Source organism: Pelophylax lessonae (genome assembly GCF_965119305.1).
Source record: "Pelophylax lessonae genome assembly, chromosome: 7".
Classification (NCBI taxonomy): Eukaryota; Metazoa; Chordata; class Amphibia; order Anura; family Ranidae; genus Pelophylax; species Pelophylax lessonae.
In genome coordinates, this window is record NC_138774.1 from 287,385,122 (window position 1) to 287,403,542 (window position 18,421).

General features: G+C 44.5%; 1 protein-coding gene and 1 long non-coding RNA gene across 3 annotated transcripts in view; one reads left to right on the forward strand and one right to left on the reverse strand.

The window, feature by feature from the left end:
• PLP1 (proteolipid protein 1) overlaps positions 1–18,421 on the forward strand; it is a 47,379-nt gene that overhangs the window by 20,552 nt on the left and 8,406 nt on the right. The window contains exons 5-7 of one of the 2 annotated variants that reach the window (XM_082263964.1): positions 1,375–1,448; positions 5,597–5,662; positions 15,161–15,327. In XM_082263964.1, the coding sequence (XP_082120090.1) occupies positions 1,375–1,448; positions 5,597–5,662; positions 15,161–15,238 (218 nt within the window). In that variant the 3' untranslated portion in view covers positions 15,239–15,327. Of the gene's footprint in view, positions 1–1,374; positions 1,449–5,596; positions 5,663–15,160; positions 15,328–18,421 lie in introns of those variants that run through there. The other variant, XM_082263963.1, reaches the window with a different exon arrangement.
• On the reverse strand, positions 17,368–17,666 carry LOC309560888. The gene is made up of 2 exons (XR_014225531.1): positions 17,545–17,666; positions 17,368–17,477 (listed from the first exon to the last, which is right to left on the reverse strand). It is a non-coding gene; the product is annotated as an uncharacterized lncRNA (long non-coding RNA).

The following is an 18,421-nucleotide window of genomic DNA, read 5'->3' on the forward strand; positions in this document are numbered from 1 at the left end:
AGGTCAGGTACTGATTTTGGATGAGAAGATCTGATCCCAAAGGTGTTCAGTAGGGTTGAGGTCAGGTACTGATTTTGGATGAGAAGATCTGATCCCAAAGGTGGTCAGTAGGGTTGAGGTCAGGTGATGATGTCCGATGAGAAGACCTGATCCCAAAGGTGTTCAGTAGGGTTGAGGTCAGGTACTGATTTTGGATGAGAAGATCTGATTCCAAAAGTGGTCAGTAGGGTTGAGGTCAGGTACTGATGTTGGATGAGGAGACCTGGTCCCAAAGGTGTTCAGTAGGGTTGAGGTCAGGTACCGATGTTGAATGGGAAGATCTGATCCCAAAGGTGGTCAGTAGGGTTGAGGTCAGGTACTGATGTTGGATGAGGAGACCTGATCCCTAAGGTGTTCAGTAGGGTTGAGGTCAGGTACTGATTTTGGATGAGAAGACCTGATCCCAAAGTAGTTCAGTAGGGTTGAGGTCAGGTACTAATGTTGGATGAGGAGGCCTGATACCAAATGTGTTCAGTAGGGTTGAAGTCAGGTAATGATGTTGATGAGAAAACCTGATCCCAAAGGTGTTCAGTCGGGTTGAGGTCAGGTACCGATGTTGAATGGGAAGATCTGATCCCAAATGTGGTCAGTAGGGTTGAGGTCAGGGCTGTGTACAGGATACGCAAGTTCCTCCACACCAAACTGGTAAAACCATGTTGTTAAATTCAGGTCAGGTACTGATGTTTAATGGGAAGACCTGACTTAGTGTTCCAATTCATTCCAAAAATGTTCAGTAGAGTTGAGGTCAGGACTTCATGCAAGCCACTTGCGTATGAAGTTGCCCCAACCCTACCCCTTGTAGCTATATTACTATATTTGTGCCCAATTAAACAAATTAGCATTTCCAAGGTCATGTAGTGATGTTGGGTCAGAAGATCTGGCTTAAAACTGGTGTGTTTATTCATCCCAAAGGTGATTAGTAGGGTTGATATCAGGGCTCTGTTGTGGAAGAATTTGAGTGGCCTGCTCAAACTGGTCGAACAATGTCTTCATGGAGCTGACTTTGTACATAGGGGCATAGTAGTAGTGGAATAGGAAAGGTTTTTCGCCAAAAACTGCTACCACAGGGTTGAAGGCCGTAATTGTCTACAATGTCTTTGTATGCTTTAGTATTAAAAGTACCCTTCCTTTACTGGGGACACCTGAACTCAATCGTTTGGAGGGAGATCCAAATCTTTATGGTCATGTATATTGTAAGTCATCCAAATGACAACATTTATTAGCTAAGTAGTATCTCCGGGATAAAGAAATGTATTAATTTAAAGCCTTTAATCAGATAACGCGCGCCCTTGTAGCATTGTCCAACACAATTTACTATTGGTTCTTTCTCTACAGGAGTTCTGCCTTGGAATGCTTTCCCCGGAAAAGTGTGTGGAGCCAGTCTACTTGCTATTTGCAAAACAAATGAGGTTAGAAAATGTTTTCATATTTTTTTTTAGCATTTACAACATTTTTGTAAATGAATTGCTAGGAGAGCTTTCCTGGGCACCACCCTGGTCCAAGGTCTGGCAGGGCTTTTGGTTACATGACTGCTTGGCAGAAGGTATTGAAGAGCTGAAAGCAGGGAACCCATGGTTTTACAGGGATCCCCGCATAGCAGTCATGTGGGGGGGTTCTAAGTCTTAGAGCACCTCCAAACTTGCTGCACTTGGGGTGGACACATTTTTTTTAAAAAAAATGTATAAAATCCGCGATAATGGCAGATGGGGAGGGTGGCTGCAGCCTACCTTCAAATAGAAGTATATACCTCTGAAAGGGGTAATATACTAAATAAGGAAATAGAAAAAAGGGGGGGAAGGTACTTGGCGCCAGTGCTTTAAGTGGGCCGGTATGCACTGGTACTCAGTACCGCCACTTCCAAATATGGCTCTTGAGCATACCGCCACCTCTCCGTGCGCCTTAGCGTACCAGTACGCTCATCTTGGACATCTGCGCCCTCAGTTGCCCCCCCAAGAATATTTCCCACTTCAGAGCCAGATCAGTCACCACCAGTGAGTCCCTCTGCTCCGGAGTCCCAGCCCAGGCCAGGGGGGTGCTCTGTGGGGACCCTGATGTGGGGTGGTCGACAAAATCTATAGGCTATAATAGAGTACCGGCACCTCTTTTGGGCCACCTAAAGCACTGCTTGGCGCTGCCAATGAATAAATATAAATGCTTGGATGTGTGCAAAACTTCAATAAAGGTGGTGAATGTAAGTAATAAGGTGCTGATGGCAATAATCAGAATATACAAATAAATGCAAGAAAAACTTACAATCAATGCATAATAAAACCATATACAAGAGTAGGTTTAAAATGATATGAAGTGCAACGAATGTCTCGTGGTTAAAATAGTGCAACAGTGGAAAGGTGCAATGGCAAATAAAAGTGACTAAGTGCACTAAATGAATTGACAGTGCTCCTTTGTAGTGAAAGGAGATGGCATTAATCAATAATATGCAAATAAATACAAGAAAAACGTACAATCAATGCATAATAAAACCATATACAAATATATTGAATACGTTTAAAATGACATAAAGTGCAACGAATATCTTGTGATTATAAATAAAGTGCAACAGTGGAAAGTGCAATGGCAAATAAAGGTGATTAACCACTTTACGTCCGCTCACATTGCTGCTACTGCAGCAATGTGGCTCGTTATCGTCCAGTGACGTAGACTTACGTCGCTGGACTTCTCCCCCTGTGGGCGGCGCGCGCGCGCCACCGGAGGCTCGCTCCCGCTGTGTTCAGTCACAGCGGGAGTCGGGCCAGGGGAGGAGCAGCGGCGATCGCCGCTGCTCTTCCCCGCTCGTCGGGGAATCGAGTGTGGAGATCCGCCCGCTTTGTATCTGCCCGCTTGTGTAAACAAAGCGGGCGGATCTCCTAAGTGACAGGCAGTGACAGATTGCAGGGTTCAGCATAGCTCAACCTGCGATCTGTCCCTGTGTCACTCAGTCACCTCCCCCCACACATGTCAGTAAGCACCAGGCATACATTAACCCCTCCTTCTCCAATAAAATTAACCCCTTCCCTGCCAGTGTCATTATTACAGTAACAGTGCATATTTATAGCACTGATTACTGCAGTAATGTCACTGGTACCCCCAAAAGTGTCAAAAATGTCAGTCAAGGGTCCGATCTGTCCGCCGCAATGTCGCAGTCCCGCAAAAAAAATCGCAGATTTCCGCCATTACTCGTTAAAAAAAAAACACCAAAAATGACAGAAATCTTTCCCTTAGTTAGTAAACGCAATAACCTTTGCGCAAACCAATCAAAATACGCTTATTGTGATTTTTTTTACCAAAAATATGTAGCAGAAAACAGATTGGCCAAAAAATGTAAAAATCAAAATGTTTTATCATTTCGATTTTTACATTTTTTTGGGGGGAATTTCATATAAAAAAATTTGAAAAATGTTGTTATTTTTTCAAAATTTTCACTATTTTTGTTTATAGCGCAAAAAGTAAAAATCGCACAGGTGATCAAATACCACCAAAAGAAAGCTCTGTTTGTGGGAAAAAAAGGACGTAGATTTCGTTTGGGTACGGCGTTGCATGACCGCGCAATTGTCAGTTAAAGTCATACAGTGCCGAATCGCAAAAAGTGGCCTGGACGTAAGACAGCAAAATCCTCCGGTGGTAAAGTGGTTAAGTGCACTAAATGAGTTGATAGTGTTCCTTTGTAATGAAAGGAGAAGGGATTAGAAGTATCCCCAGAAATAACAAAATTAAGAAAAAGTGCCAGTGCTGAGAAAAAAAATCACATAAAGTGATTGGTGGTAAAAGTGCACAACTAAATATGTGCGTGGAAAATTACAGTAGGATAAAGAAATATATTGAATGGTAATGTGAAATAAGCAAAAGTACCAATATGGTATACACGTAAGAACCAGTGACACTTTTAAATTAATGGGTGTCCTGTTAAGGAAAAAAGTGACTAAACAGGCGAGTCCATATAGAATCAAAAGTTCATAACCCGAGGAAAATGACAATCATCCAATAGCAAGCCGTGGTTATCTATAGTGGGATTTCTGTATACGGTGACATGCGTCAGTGAATCCTTACGCACTCACCAGATCAAGGTACCCCCTACAGGGGTGACAAGCGTTGAGTACCAAGGGAAGGGGTTCACCGTGGCCTCAATAGGGGATATGTACCGTCTCCAGGATCCCATTAATCCTCATGATATAGGGCAGTCATATATACATTAGGAGGTCCGGATCATGAATGGAGGAGGAAAAAGGCTCACAATAGTGAAGTACTGTATATTAAGTCTTATTTATTAGAAGTAGAAAAGGTACTCACAATATAGCGGTGAAATACAGGGAGTACAGATAATAGCAGTACCGTTCCCGGGTGCTTCCGGAACGCGATGTGCTCCAAACGCCAGAAATGCTGTTCACAGGTACACGCGGAAGTGACGGAAGGACGCTCTACATGTTTCGTCGTATGACGTTTTTTTTTCTCTCTTCAGCTTCAGGTGATGTTCTTTATGTACTACTGTGCAGATATCAGACACAAAATTACATCAAGCAGTGGTGTAAATAAATATAATAATCTATACAATCGCTTGCCGATTTACTGCTAGAATGCGGGCTGGGTAGGAGGCGCGCCTGGTAGTAGGTGCGACGGCTGTGCTGTGATTAGACACAGCACAAGCCGATCAGCGGGTGCCAGCCAAAGGATGACCGCCGGCACCCACTGATCGGCGAGGAGGAAGACCAGACAGAGCTCTGTCTATGTAAACAATGCATAGCTCTGTCCTGTCAGCTGGGTGGTGCTGGTTTTTGTTTCCCTGAAAAGCAGGGAATAAAAACCAGCACATCCCTTAGTAAAAGCGTTACATAGTACACACACACCCTGGATGTTAGCCCCTTCCCAGCCAGTGTTATTAGTACAGTGACAGTGCATATTTTTAGCACTGATCACTGTATTAGCGTCACTGGTTCCCACAAAGTGTCAGTTAGTGTCAGACTGTCTGCCGCAATATCACAGTCCCTTTATAAGTCGCTGATTCCTGCCATTACTAGTTTAAACAAAAATGTATCTATCTCTATCTTCTCCCCTGACAGAACTGCCTTGTTTGCATAGGCAGACCTCTGTTCTGCCTCTCTTGGGAAAGATCGGCAGTTCCCAGCCATACTGGGCTGATTGGCTCCCACTGTGTCCAATCACAGTGGGAGCGGGTCGCCGGCGGCACGGGCATGCTTCAGACCAGGAAGAAGATGCGACGTACACGTACGTCATTGCGCGCAGCCTGGCCACCCCGAAAACCTAAGTCAGTCAATTAAGGTGGAACCTAAGTCAGAAAATTAAGTCCTGCTAGATGGCTTCAGGCCATTGGCCGGCACCCGCTGATCGGCTTGTGCTGTGTATAATCACAGCACAGCCAGTGCGCCCCCTACCTGGAAGTGCCAGATTACGTACTAGGTACATGATCTGGCGCAGGAGAGCAACTCTCCCACCGTATAACAGTGTTATGCGGTCAGAAAGTGGCTTTATTTTATTTTAATTATTACTAAATTTTAATTTTAAAAAAGAAAATAAAGGACAATAACTCTTTTTTCTTTATCTTTAGTTTCAGATGACGTTCCACCTCTTCATTGCTGCATTTGTGGGTGCAGCTGCAGCTCTTGTGGCTCTGGTGAGTTGTACCGATAGTTCTAGTTGGGTAACAAAGAAGCAAACCTAAAATGACAAATTGTCCTATATAAACCAGTGACACCAATTCTGAAAATTGATTCTTCAGTTCTTTGGTACATGCTGGAGAGTTAAAAACTGTTATTAGATTTATCTAGATTTCGGTGTAAAATGTTTAAAGCTGAACTCCTTGCAGATCCAAATGCAGCTCTGTATTATTGACTACATCATTATATGTATTTTTTTAAACGCAAGCAGTGAAGGACCCAGATATTCGCCTCTTACAGTCCCTGGTGGACTTAGAGCTTAGACTGGTGGAGGGGCGAAGCAGCACAAAGAGCCAATCAGGTGTGCTGCAGGTTTCATGCGCTAACGAGGAACGTGCTGCTAGGGGGAGAGAGCAGAGTGACAGAGGGATGAGCTCATTATTCTACTGTTTCAAAGTCCAGAAGCAGGCTGGAGAAGAGACAAGACCTGTAAGTGTTACTGAACTGAAGCAGGGCTGTGCTATGTGACAGAGCTGTGTAAATCTCCAAACTAGATGAACAGAAACACAAATCCTTTTGCAGGGGAAGCAGCTCCCTTATAAGTATTTCATCTGTGTGTGTAACTGTTTGCCTGGAGTTCAGCTTTAAGTATAAAGTATTGGTATATCCAGGGCTGCTATCAGGGGGGGACAGCCCATACACATGTAGGGGGCCCGGGCATCCTGAAGGGCCCAGCCACCCAGCAGGGTCAGGAGATGGCAGAGGTGTGAGGCCCTGGAGAATGTTGGTGGTCAAGCCTGGGGGGCCCTGGCCTAAAGCATTGTAAGGGGCCCCAAATTTTCTGATGGCTGCCCTGGGTATATCTCTATAGAAATATATCTATATCAAATTATAATTGTGTGTCCATGTCCAGTACAAACCTCTATTACTGCCAGCTTCCAAGCCATGGAGCCCCCGAAACTCGTTGACTTTGTCAACTTACCTTTGTTTGGTGATCAGTGGGAGGCATGTCTTGTTACATTGGGGGTCAGTGGGAAGATTGCTCCTTACATTGGTGATCAGTAGGAAGAATGTCCCTTACGTTGGTGGTCAGTGGGAAGAATGCCCCTTACATTTGAGGTCAGTGGGAAGAATGCTCCTTACATTGGAAGTCAGTGGGAAGAATGCTCCTTACATTGGAGGTCAGTGAGAAGAATGGTTCTTACATTGGTGGTCAGTGGGAAGAATGCTCCTTACATTGGCGGTCAGTGGGAAGAATGTTCCTTACATTGGAGGTCATTGAGAAGAATGGTTCTTACATTGGTGGTCAGTGGGAAGAATGTTCCTTACATTGGTGGTCAGTGGGAGGAATGTCCCTTTCATTGGAGGTCCGTGGGAAGAATGCTCCTTTCATTGGTGGTCAGTGGGAAGAATGTCCCTTACATTGGTGGTCAGTGGGAAGAATGCTCCTTACATTGGTGGTCAGTGGGAAGAATGCCCCTTACATTGGTGGTCAGTGGGAAGAATGCCCCTTACATTGGTGGTCAGTGGGAAGAATGCCCCTTACATTGGTGGTCAGTGGGAAGAATGCCCCTTACATTGGTGGTCAGTGGGAAGAATGTCCCTTACATTGGTGGTCAGTGGGAAGAATGTCCCTTACATTGGGGGTCAGTGAGTGTTTTGCTTGCGCACGCAATTGGTATGGGAGAGCCCCCAACTGTTTTGCTTGCGTCTATCTAGCAAGGTTACTTTGCGGTAAAAACAAGGAAGCTCAGACCTCTGCAGGGTATAAATGTACTTTTACTAAACAAAAGCATGCTGTACATACAAACGATTACAATATTAGGAACATATCACAGGACTGGCAGATATAACAATGCCTAACACATGAACAGCCTATGGTCTGTAAACAGCAGAAATACGTTTCTTAAACATACAACCCTTGTCCCAAGAATATCAAATAAATACTTAGCTCTGGTGGTTGCTTCCAATGGATCTCTGGAGCAGTTAGAAATCCTTGCTGCATCATGGCTGTCCCCACAGCTGATGATCCAGAGAGAGAGCGAAAGGCAAAAGGGCCTTTTCTCATCCAAATTACTCCTTTTAAGTCCTGTACACAAAAAAACACCCACGGGATGTGCTCATATCTTTTGACCACTCCTAGGTCACTTTGCAGCAACACATGGCTGCACATCCCCCACAACCACATGGCTCGTTAAATATGCAGCGGCCAATTTAAAACCACCTGTGGGTGAGAGAGATTATTACACATGTATGAGATCATTTGTAAGAAATCCACAACTGCTACAGTGAGAAGAATGGTTCTTACATTGGTGGTCAGTGGGAAGAATGTCTCTTACATTGGAGGTCTGTGGGAAGAATGTCTCTTACGTTGGAGGTCAGTGGGAAAATTGTTCCTTTCATTGGAGGTCAGTGGGAAGAATGCTCCTTACATTGGAGGTCAGTGGGAAGAATGCCCCTTACATTGGAGGTCAGTGAGAAGAATGTTCCTTACATTGATGATCAGTGGGAAGAATGTCCCTTACATTGGTGATCAGTGGGAAGAATGTCCCTTAAATTGGTGATCAGTGGGAAGAATGTCCCTTACATTGGTGGTCAGTGGGAAGAATGTCCCTTACATTGGTGGCCAGTGGGAAGAATGTCCCTTACATTGGAGGTCAGTAGGAAGAATGCCCCTTACATTGGAGGTCAGTGGGAAGAATGTTCCTTACATTGGAGGTCAGTGGGAACAATGTCCCTTACATTGGAGGTCAGTGGGAAGAATGTCCCTTACATTGGAGGTCAGTGGGAAGAATGTCCCTTAGATTGGTGGTCAGTGGGAAGAATGTCCCTTACATTGGAGGTCAGTGGGAAGAATGCTCCTTACATTGGTGGTCAGTGTCTCTTACGCTGATAGCCACAGCTCCCATCCTGCTTACTCAGCCAAGTGCCATTGGGTACCAGAACCATGCAGGCACTGTCAGGCGGGCATTTAATCCATGGTCAAGGAACCCCCAAAACCCTCTGGAGGAACCCAGGTTGAAGAAGGTTTTCATATAGTATACCCAGGGCCGTCTTTAAGGCAGGGCAAAAGGGGCAGCTTCCCCGGGCCCAGTCATTGTTGTGGGGCCTAAGGCAAGTGCCCCTTGAGCCTGCACTGCCTGAGAATAGTTGATAAGTGGATTTGGGAGGGCCCAAGTAAATTTTTGCCCAGGGATCAATCAATAATAAAGACGGCCCTGAGTATACCTGTTCAGTAAATCCAGCAGATGTTATGATTACTGATTGAGTCTAACCAATCAGTCCTGATATTTGCACAGCTCTGCCACAAAGCACAGCCAGGCAGATGATACCACAATCTTCATAATAATCTGTCTCTACCCCTAACCTGCTGACTACTCGGTGTGAGAGCAGGGGCAGGTTGATGAGGTCACCCCTCTGTCACGTTGGTCTCTCCTCCAATGAGCATGTTGCTTGTCAGTACATTGGCATGGTGCATACCAGTCCTGCCTGTCTCGCCCAGTCTGAACTATGCAGTAGAGAAGCCAAATTCAGGTATCTACACTGGTTACATTGGTGAAGTACGGTATACTGTATTTAATGCTTTATGAAGACTGTGTCTTCTATATCTGCCTGGGGTTTAGCTTTAAGCTTTTACATATAGTAGTAGTCTGTTTGTGCAAAAATGAATATACTTCTCTGGTTATTTAATAATGTACATTTGTATATGGGCATGCAAACATTAATGAAAGCGGTAATACAGCATGGTATGGTAGCATGTATGGTCCACCCTGCAGGATATCCCTTTTACCTACCTCTGCCATAGCGGTCATTATTGTCCTTCCTAATGAAGGGACATTAAGCCAATCTCGGACACACCTTTAAAGACCCCATCATTAACACCGAAAGCTTATCTACATAAAGAATTGTAAAATGCATTCATACTGCTCCCTATTAGAGCCTCTGTTAACACTTTTGGGTGCGTTGGATGTTTGCAAATCTCCTTTGTTCATTGTGGCGTTCCTGCTACATCGCCAGGCCATTAGTGTGTCCCCTTTCAGACATGTGGGGCACACTAGTGGCCTGGTTGTGGTGGGGTCGGGAATGGGGATGGGGGGGGTAAAGATCTGTAGCCACAATGTGTAGCAGGGAGATGCAGGTATCCAACATACCAGGCAGTTGTATGCTGAAGATAATTCTAATGGCATCTCTAACCCAACAAGAGATTTGTTGCAACAGAGGAGCTAATGGTGAGTATTATAAATGTATGTTTATCCTCCTACACCAGGGGTCTCCAAACTGCAGCCCTCGGGCCGGATGTTGTCCTTTGCTTGCCATTTTCGGCCCTGGGGGCACTATTCCTTCCATTGACACCAATGATGGGGCACTATTCCTTCCACTGATACCAATAATACCAATGATGGGGCACTATTCCTCCCACTGATGCAAACAATGGGGCACTATTCCTCCCACTGATACCAATAATGGGGCACTATTCCTCCCACTAATACCAATGATGGGGCACCATTCTTTTCACTGATACCAATGATACCAATGATGGGGCACTATTTCTCCCACTGATACCAACAATGGGGCACTATTCCTCCCACTGATACCAACAATGGGGCACTATTCCTCCCACTGATACCAATAATGGGGCACTATTCCTCCCACTGACACCAATGATGGGGCACTATTCTTTTCACCGATACCAATGATATCAATGATGGGGCATTATTCCTTCCATTGACACCAATGATGGCGCACTATTCCTTCCACTTATACCAATGATGGGGCACTATTCCTCCCACTGATACTAACAATGGGGCACTATTCTTCCCACTGATACCAACAATGGGGCACTATTCCTCCCACTGATACCAATAATGGGGCACTATTCCTCCCACTGATACCAATGATGGGGCACTATTCCTCCCACTAATACCAATGATGGGGCACTATTCCTCCCACTGATACTAATGATGGGGCACTATTCGTCCCACTGACACCAATGATGGGGCACTATTCCTCTCACTGATACCAACAATGGGGCACTATTCCTCCCACTGATACCAACAATGGGACACTATTCTCCCCATTGATACCAATGATGGGACACTATTCTTTTCACTGATACCAATGATGGGACACTATTTCTCCCGCTGATACCAATAATGGGGCACTATTCCTCCCACTGACACCAATGATGGCGAACATAAAAAAACTGGCGCAACAGGACTCAAAAATGAACCTCAATAACCACCTAGGAAAATATTAATGGGAAGATGCACGGACCTGGATGTTGTGTGGCAAAGTCCAAAAAGTCCATAAAAAGCACCGGTCTGTGCGCTCCAGAAGGCTGCTGATTCTCAAGACGAGAAGGAACTTGCAATATACTGGAAGATAAGAACAGCGCCACTCTAAGTGCAGTAAAACCAATACTTTATTTGACATATAATAATGCTGGGTACTCACAAGATAAAACGTTTAAAAAGCATGGTAAACGTATGTGGAAAAATCCATTAATCCAGTGCCTGGGCAAGGAGGGGCTGATGTGCTCCACATAGATCCGTCCGACTGCGGGAGTGAGCAGTATCCGGACCCCGAGGACACCTGCAACGCCTCCGGCGGCGGACTTCCGGGTTGGGCGTAGAGCGTGGGCGTGATGACGTAGGCGACGCGTTGTCGGAGCATGCGCTCCTTCCTCAGGCCTATCAAATAGATAGGCCTGAGGAAGGAGCGCATGCTCCGACAACGCGTCGCCTACGTCATCACGCCCACGCTCTACGCCCAACCCGGAAGTCCGCCGCCGGAGGCGTTGCAGGTGTCCTCGGGGTCCGGATACTGCTCACTCCCGCAGTCGGACGGATCTATGTGGAGCACATCAGCCCCTCCTTGCCCAGGCACTGGATTAATGGATTTTTCCACATACGTTTACCATGCTTTTTAAACGTTTTATCTTGTGAGTACCCAGCATTATTATATGTCAAATAAAGTATTGGTTTTACTGCACTTAGAGTGGCGCTGTTCTTATCTTCCACCAATGATGGCGCACTATTCCTCCCATTGATACCAATGATGGGGCACTATTCCTTCCACTGACAACAATGACGGGGCACTATTCCTCCCACTGACACCAATGATGGGGCACTATTCCTCCCACTGACACCAATGATGGGACACTTTTCCTTTCACTGATACCAACATTGGGACACTATTCCTCCCACTGATACCAACAATGAGGGACTATTCCTCCCACTGATACTAATGATGTAATTTTTTTTACTCCTACTGACCACCAAGCCTATGTCATTGTTTACTCCCACTAATGCTGCAGCATTTTTTACTCCCACTGGCCACAGTCTGCCCCCCTAAAGTTTAAAGGGCAGTAAAATGGCCCTTTGTTTCGAAAGTTTGGAGACCCCTGTCGTACACTTATTTCTTGTGTCTTGGTTACCTACTGTAGATAGCCTAAGCTTTTTTAAGGTATTATAATTTTAAGAACAGGGCATAAGGAGAGGAAGAAGGAGACAGTATTCAAGGGTATTATGCTGTAGGATAAAAGACAGAACATATTAAAGGAAAGATCTCTACTAGGAGAGTAAGGTACGCAAATCACATAAAATAGAGGAAAGTAGGTGAAAAGTCCTAAAATGTATACTGAAGAATGTGCAAATCTTTTTAACATCAGAGTACTAAGAGTGAATCTGTGGCCAGGCTATGGGCAATTACTACTTAGAAAGCTTTTTAAGCCCTTAGTGACCTCTGTAGCCTCATGTACTGTGGAACTACAAGTTCACAGCAAAAAGCACTGCTATAGTGCAAGTATTTCTTATAGCAGCTTACCCCTTCTGCTCTGCCTCCCAGTCTGTCTGTCAGGGGCTCTTCTTACTGGGCCACTTGGAAGACCTGGATAGCTCCTTGCCCGATCTCCTGGTCAGTCCTTGTTGATATCAAGTCTCTTGCTTAAAGTGGAGTTCCACCCTAAATTTATACTTACCTCCATCTTCTCGCTCCGGGTCACCTGAAAAACAAATGGATAATCGCAATTTTTTTTTTTTTTTTTTTTACTTACCTCGTATAGAAGAAAATACTTACCTTACTTCCTTCTTCCTCCCCTCGGCGGCCACGGCCCGTCGTCACTTCCTGGCTTTGCAATGATTCCTGGGAGCTGAACGTCATCGCTCCCAGGAATCAATGCGCCTGCACCGGCCCCGACGTCAGTTCCGGTGTGCACGTGTCATTCCCTTCTAAACAGCTTCTGGGCATGCCCAGAAGCTGTGGAGGGATGACGCACGCGCACCGGAAGTGACGGCGGGACCGGTGCAGTGCATCGTGGGACCGAAGAAGACGGAAGAGGATGCAGAAGAGGATCGCGCTGGCTTCAAGCTGCCCACACCTGAGATGGCAGCGCTGGACAATACTTTTTCAAGGCAAGTACTTCTCCTAAAAGGTAAGTGCAACCCGGGACAGATCAGAGGCTAGCCATTGTGGAATGTACTAGCCCTGACTGTCCCGGGGGTATTTTTATTTAAAAAAGTATTCCCAGGGTGGAACTCCGCTTTAACTCTGAACTCCTTACTCCTCCCTTTCTATTTAAGCCATGCCTCTGAACGTCCATGTTAGCCAGATTATTATTTTTTTTGCCAGTATCTTGGCCTGTGTTTCTACTGCTACGCCATGTTCTTATTTACCACTACTTGTGTATCGACCTTGGGCTGACAATTACTGGCCACTCCTATTTGCCCTCCATTTCAAATCTGACACCTTTGGCTACTGATTGTGGTTTGACCTCTGACTACGCTTCTTCTTATTTTGTAATTTGTACTGAACCCGGCCCGCAAATTATCCCAGACTCGTCTGCGGTTTCAACTACTGGACTCTGAGCTTGATCCCAGATCATGAAATGTATGAAGTCCAGTTTTATTGAGACTCCTATATCCTAAAAACCAACTTGTCTTGGGGCTTCAAAGGTCTTAATTTTATCAGGGTTTGATAATATTGAACAAAGTGAGTACTGGACTGATAAAATTGGGGGATCATGGGGGGGGTTGCCTCAAGTTGCTTAACCGGCACCTGGAGTGATCTTCAGACTAATCAGCCCTCAGGATCTCTCCAATTATTTCAGTCCAGTACACACTTTTTTGTTTAGCTGCCATCTGAAACGATCATTAGTCAAAATTCTGTTTGATTGATACCCTTATATCGTAAAAATCCAACTCCTCTTGGGGGTTGAGAGGGTCCCCATTCATCAGGGCTTGGTACTGGTAAACTGTGCAGTGGACTGACCAAACTAGAGGGATCATGAGGGGTTGCCTCAGGTTGCTTAACCAGCATCTAGAGCAATCATCAGACTAATTGCCCCCCTGGATCCCTCCCATTCTTGTTCAACAATACCAAGCCCTGATGAAGCGGGACCCTTTGAACCCCCAAGACCAGTTGGCTTTTTATGATAGAAGAGTCTCAATAAAATTGAACCTGAACTTTTTATGTTTTTCTTTCAACACTTTCTTCCTTGCATACCCAGTCCCTACATGAGGAAAGAACCAAACTCTGGCCACCACCAGGGCTGCTTTTAGAAATCATGGGGCCCTATACAGCCTACCTTTTGGGGCCCCTTAGACCCACCCTTTAATCCACTCTTGGCCCCTCCCTTGCCCTGGCTTTGAAGATGTAATAGAATGAGTCATGACAGGTCCTCTATATGGAGAGATCTGGAGTCTGTTAGACCCCAAATCTCTCCTCTAGCCTTCAAAGCATCTGATCATATTGATATTTCTCCTCCTACAGGGCTTTAGAAAGCCCTGTTTGTTATTTTGCAGAAATGAAATATAAAGTTGCCCGGGCTCCTCTTTTAAGCTGATAGGGCCGGGCCCGGTACAACAGGACTGTCTGTACTGCCTTATCAGCGGCCCTGGCCACCACTCTTGGGAAAGCAGCCTAAGGAGAACAATTCCCTCTACATTGCTTATGACCTGACCAAGAACGCCTACTGCTTTAAGGGATCCAGTGCCCCAAATCTCTCTAATGTAGCTACAGAGGTCATTGAGGGCTTGTTTTGAAGCCCATATACTGCTTAATATGAATATGTAAACATTTGAGAGTCTACAGCCTGGTCACGGTTATACCTCTTGTTGGCCACATAACGCATATGCAAAGCAGCAAGGAGGGTGTTCCTTAACGCTCACTCGCCATAGATGTACAGCCATGGTAGCCAAGGCTTTGTGCTGATAGTGACCAAGCTGTCACAGAAGGCTCCTGGTCTCTGTTTATGATTGGTGCTCCCAGACATTGACCACTGTGACAACCATTCACAGTGATCACATGATTGGGATCTGTCCCACCCCCTGGGATTAAGACCCAGTTAAAGGGCCGCCAGGAGGGGTGGAAAGGGGTTAAGATTCAAGCAATGATGCCAATCATTCTTGGTGCATCGTATCAATCTTGTAGGATAGGATATATTATATATTATAACAGACTAAAAAAAATCACTGCTTACACATTGTGTGTTCTCTCTTCTGTATGTTCCTTTTCAGCTCACTTATATGATAGGGGCAGCTTTCAACTATGCTGTGCTTCGAGTTACTGGCCAGGCCGGCCGTTCAAAGTTTTAAACTCCAAGCTGGGGACTAAAGTAAAAAAAAAAACTGTCTTCATATTATGTTCATAATATCTTCTTTTTAATTCCTGTCATTTTAATGGACTCATAATAATACGGATAGCGGTTTCCATGGCTGGTCTGCCCTTTGTATCCAGCTTCCAACGTCCTAACGATGATAGATAAATTCCACCTCTACAATGGAGCACTGTATACCTAAAGAGAAAGTATTGATGTTTTCCGCTCATGTCACCGAAGCAATGGACATAATTTTATTTGTTGAAGAATAGGATATAATGGGTAAAAGTTGGTAGAGTTGACTTCAAAGTATATTCAAGAAATGTGTCTACAAGTCTACAATATACAAGGCTAAGTGTTGCTTGTTCCAGGTTCAGGTGGTAATACAAGCATGTCAAATAATATATGTATGTTGTATTATAATAACCGATACCTATAGTACTACACTTGGCTGGGTCTTCCAACTTCGGTTCATCTATCAAGCTAAATAATCTTCCATAATAATCAATATTAGTTCACATACTTCTTATAATAGTCTACAAGAATCCCTAATTTTAGGAAGCCCCTAAATTCCGGTGTTTGGTTACCCGAGCAAAATACTTTTAATTCTTAAATTCACTAAGCAATGTCAAAAACCACTCCAAACTCCAAAAAGTTAAGATATTTTAAGGAACACTTCCCAAAGTGAATTGGACAACCATCCCTTTATCCTAAGGCTTTGTTTCTACTGACCATTTTCAATCAAAGATTCTTTATGAGGAATGCTTAAGCCCCCGTATTGTCCTAGGCTTAGACCACATCACAGATTGCTATGGCTGCAACTCAATATTGCATCTAATGCTTACTATATTAACCCTTCTGCTAGCTTGATTCTCAAACATATCATAATGAAAAATATGGATTTCAAATGAAACATAATCAAAAAAGCTCTTCTTATTTGTAATACGCTTAAAGCCCAACTGAAAATTCAGTTAATACATTCCAGGTGTGAAAAGGCTAAGTTTATTCATTTCTTTTAAGAAAGCAGCTGCAGCTTGAGTATAGAAGCCTGTCCCCTGCCAGCATGCTGCAGAGTGGGACCCATGCTGTCTATGAGAAAGCTGTAGTCTCTTTGCAGAGGTCCCACATGCTACCTGCTGAGTCAGAGCTTGAGCTCTTTATTCAGCAAAGCTCTTGCTCCAGCTGATTGGAGAGCTCCAGCTTCAACTTAGCATGGGGAGCGTTGGAGCTCTACATAAAGCAAGGGTCCTGCTATGTAGTATGCTGGCAGGGGACAGACCTTTTTACTCAGGCTGTGGCTGTTTGCCAAAGAAAATGAACTGTAAGGGCCCTTTCCATGGGCAGACTGATTGGGTCTGCCTGTCAGTTTTTCCGGCGGACCCGATCGGACTCTCCAGTCTCTACTATGGAGCTGCGGGTGTCAATGGATATGTATCTGTTGACACCCGCCAACATCTGATCTGATCCTTTCTGCTAAAAACAGACGGATGGGGATCGTTCCCTATCTGTCTGATGGATCAGATGGCACTCGGGTATAAACGAACAGGCAGTCTGTTTATATCCGACAGCCCATAGGGAAGAGCGGGCTGTGTCCACGGATGGGCCTTAACGTCGAGCGGCTGCATATATGTGACCATGTGTAAACTACTTACCGCGATGAGAACGTGCTCCTTGCACGCTCCCAGCATGGTAGATGGCAGATTGCAAGTATACATCAGGAGCTTTCAGATCATGTGACCACTGTGACAGCCAAATGACCTGAATGCCTGCCTCCGCCTTCCCGGCTTTTAGATAAGGGTCAGGAAGTTGTCAGCGCCAAGGTGTTAAGCTTAGATTTACCATCTGCACAATAGCCTTAGCAGCTATCCAAGCTTGAATTAAACCATTACAGGACTTCTCTTGGGTGCCTTATCCAACTCATTAGAACAGATAAAGAAAAGTCAAAGTCAAAGTCTAGGCCTGGTCCAGTGGACATACCCAATTTGTGGAGACTTGGATAAATCCTACAATAAGATTGAGTTATTTGTATTCACATTAAGGATAGAAGTTCTATCAGTGGCTAAAGAGTTTTTTTTCCTCCCAGGTCATAAGGTCATTTTAAAAAAAGAAGTAGTTGCTATGCATATGTTGCACTTGATGCTCAAGCTCCTCTTATTCCCCATGAATCTTCTATGCTAAGCGCTAAACTAATGGAAATACTCAGCTCTAATTGACCCATAGGGTCCATCTTGGAGAAACTCTTGGGGTTTCATTGCTGATCTCATTCTAAAATTGCTAGTTGCCTGAATGTCTGGTTTGGAGAACATCTTGGCTTTTCACTGCTGACCTCATTCTAAAATTGCTAGTTGCCTATATATCTGGTTGGAGAACATCTTGGCTTTTCACTGCTGACCTTGTTCTTGTTCAGGCCAGTTGCCTGAATGTCCTACAGTAGTATGCTGACTTCAGTACTAGTACTAAGGATACCTGGATCAAGTATGCAGATGATGGCGTTCACTTACTTGTTCTAGGTGTCGTTGACTTAGAAAGATAGGCAACCAGCAGTTTCAGAAGGATGTCGGCAATGATAGCCTACACATTTCTCACAATAGCAGACCTAGCATGAAAATTAAAAAAGCTGTAAGAATAAGAAAAATTTTAAGAAAAAAGTACTTCCGAGACCCTATCGGCATCCTCGAGGCCCTGGTGAAAGTTGGGTGCTCATGGGAAAGATGGGTGCTTGAAATCCTATATTTTAATGTTTTAGCTATAGATAGCAATATGAAAGAAGAGAAACCTTTCATTGGCCAACTGAATATATTGGAGGCACCAAACTTTGTTTTCATTAAACTATGCTTGAAGAAGGAAAACAAGGGTTTTCGAAAATTTGTACCCCAATATATTGAGTAGACCAATGAAAGGTTACTTTCTTACCAATAAGAATAGAAAGGATAAAGACAATAATCTTGAGGATTGAGAGGAACCTATCCATTATGGTCTATTGTATAACATCGAAAAGGTTACTTTCTTACCAATATGGAAAGAAAATATAAAGACGAGGATCGTAGGATGAACCTATCCATTATGGTCTATTAGACAACAGCTATAAAGATAACATTGGGACTGTACATTGAAACAGCCTAAGAGGAACCTATCCTTTATGATCTATTAGATAATGGCTAAAAGGTTACTTTCTTACCAG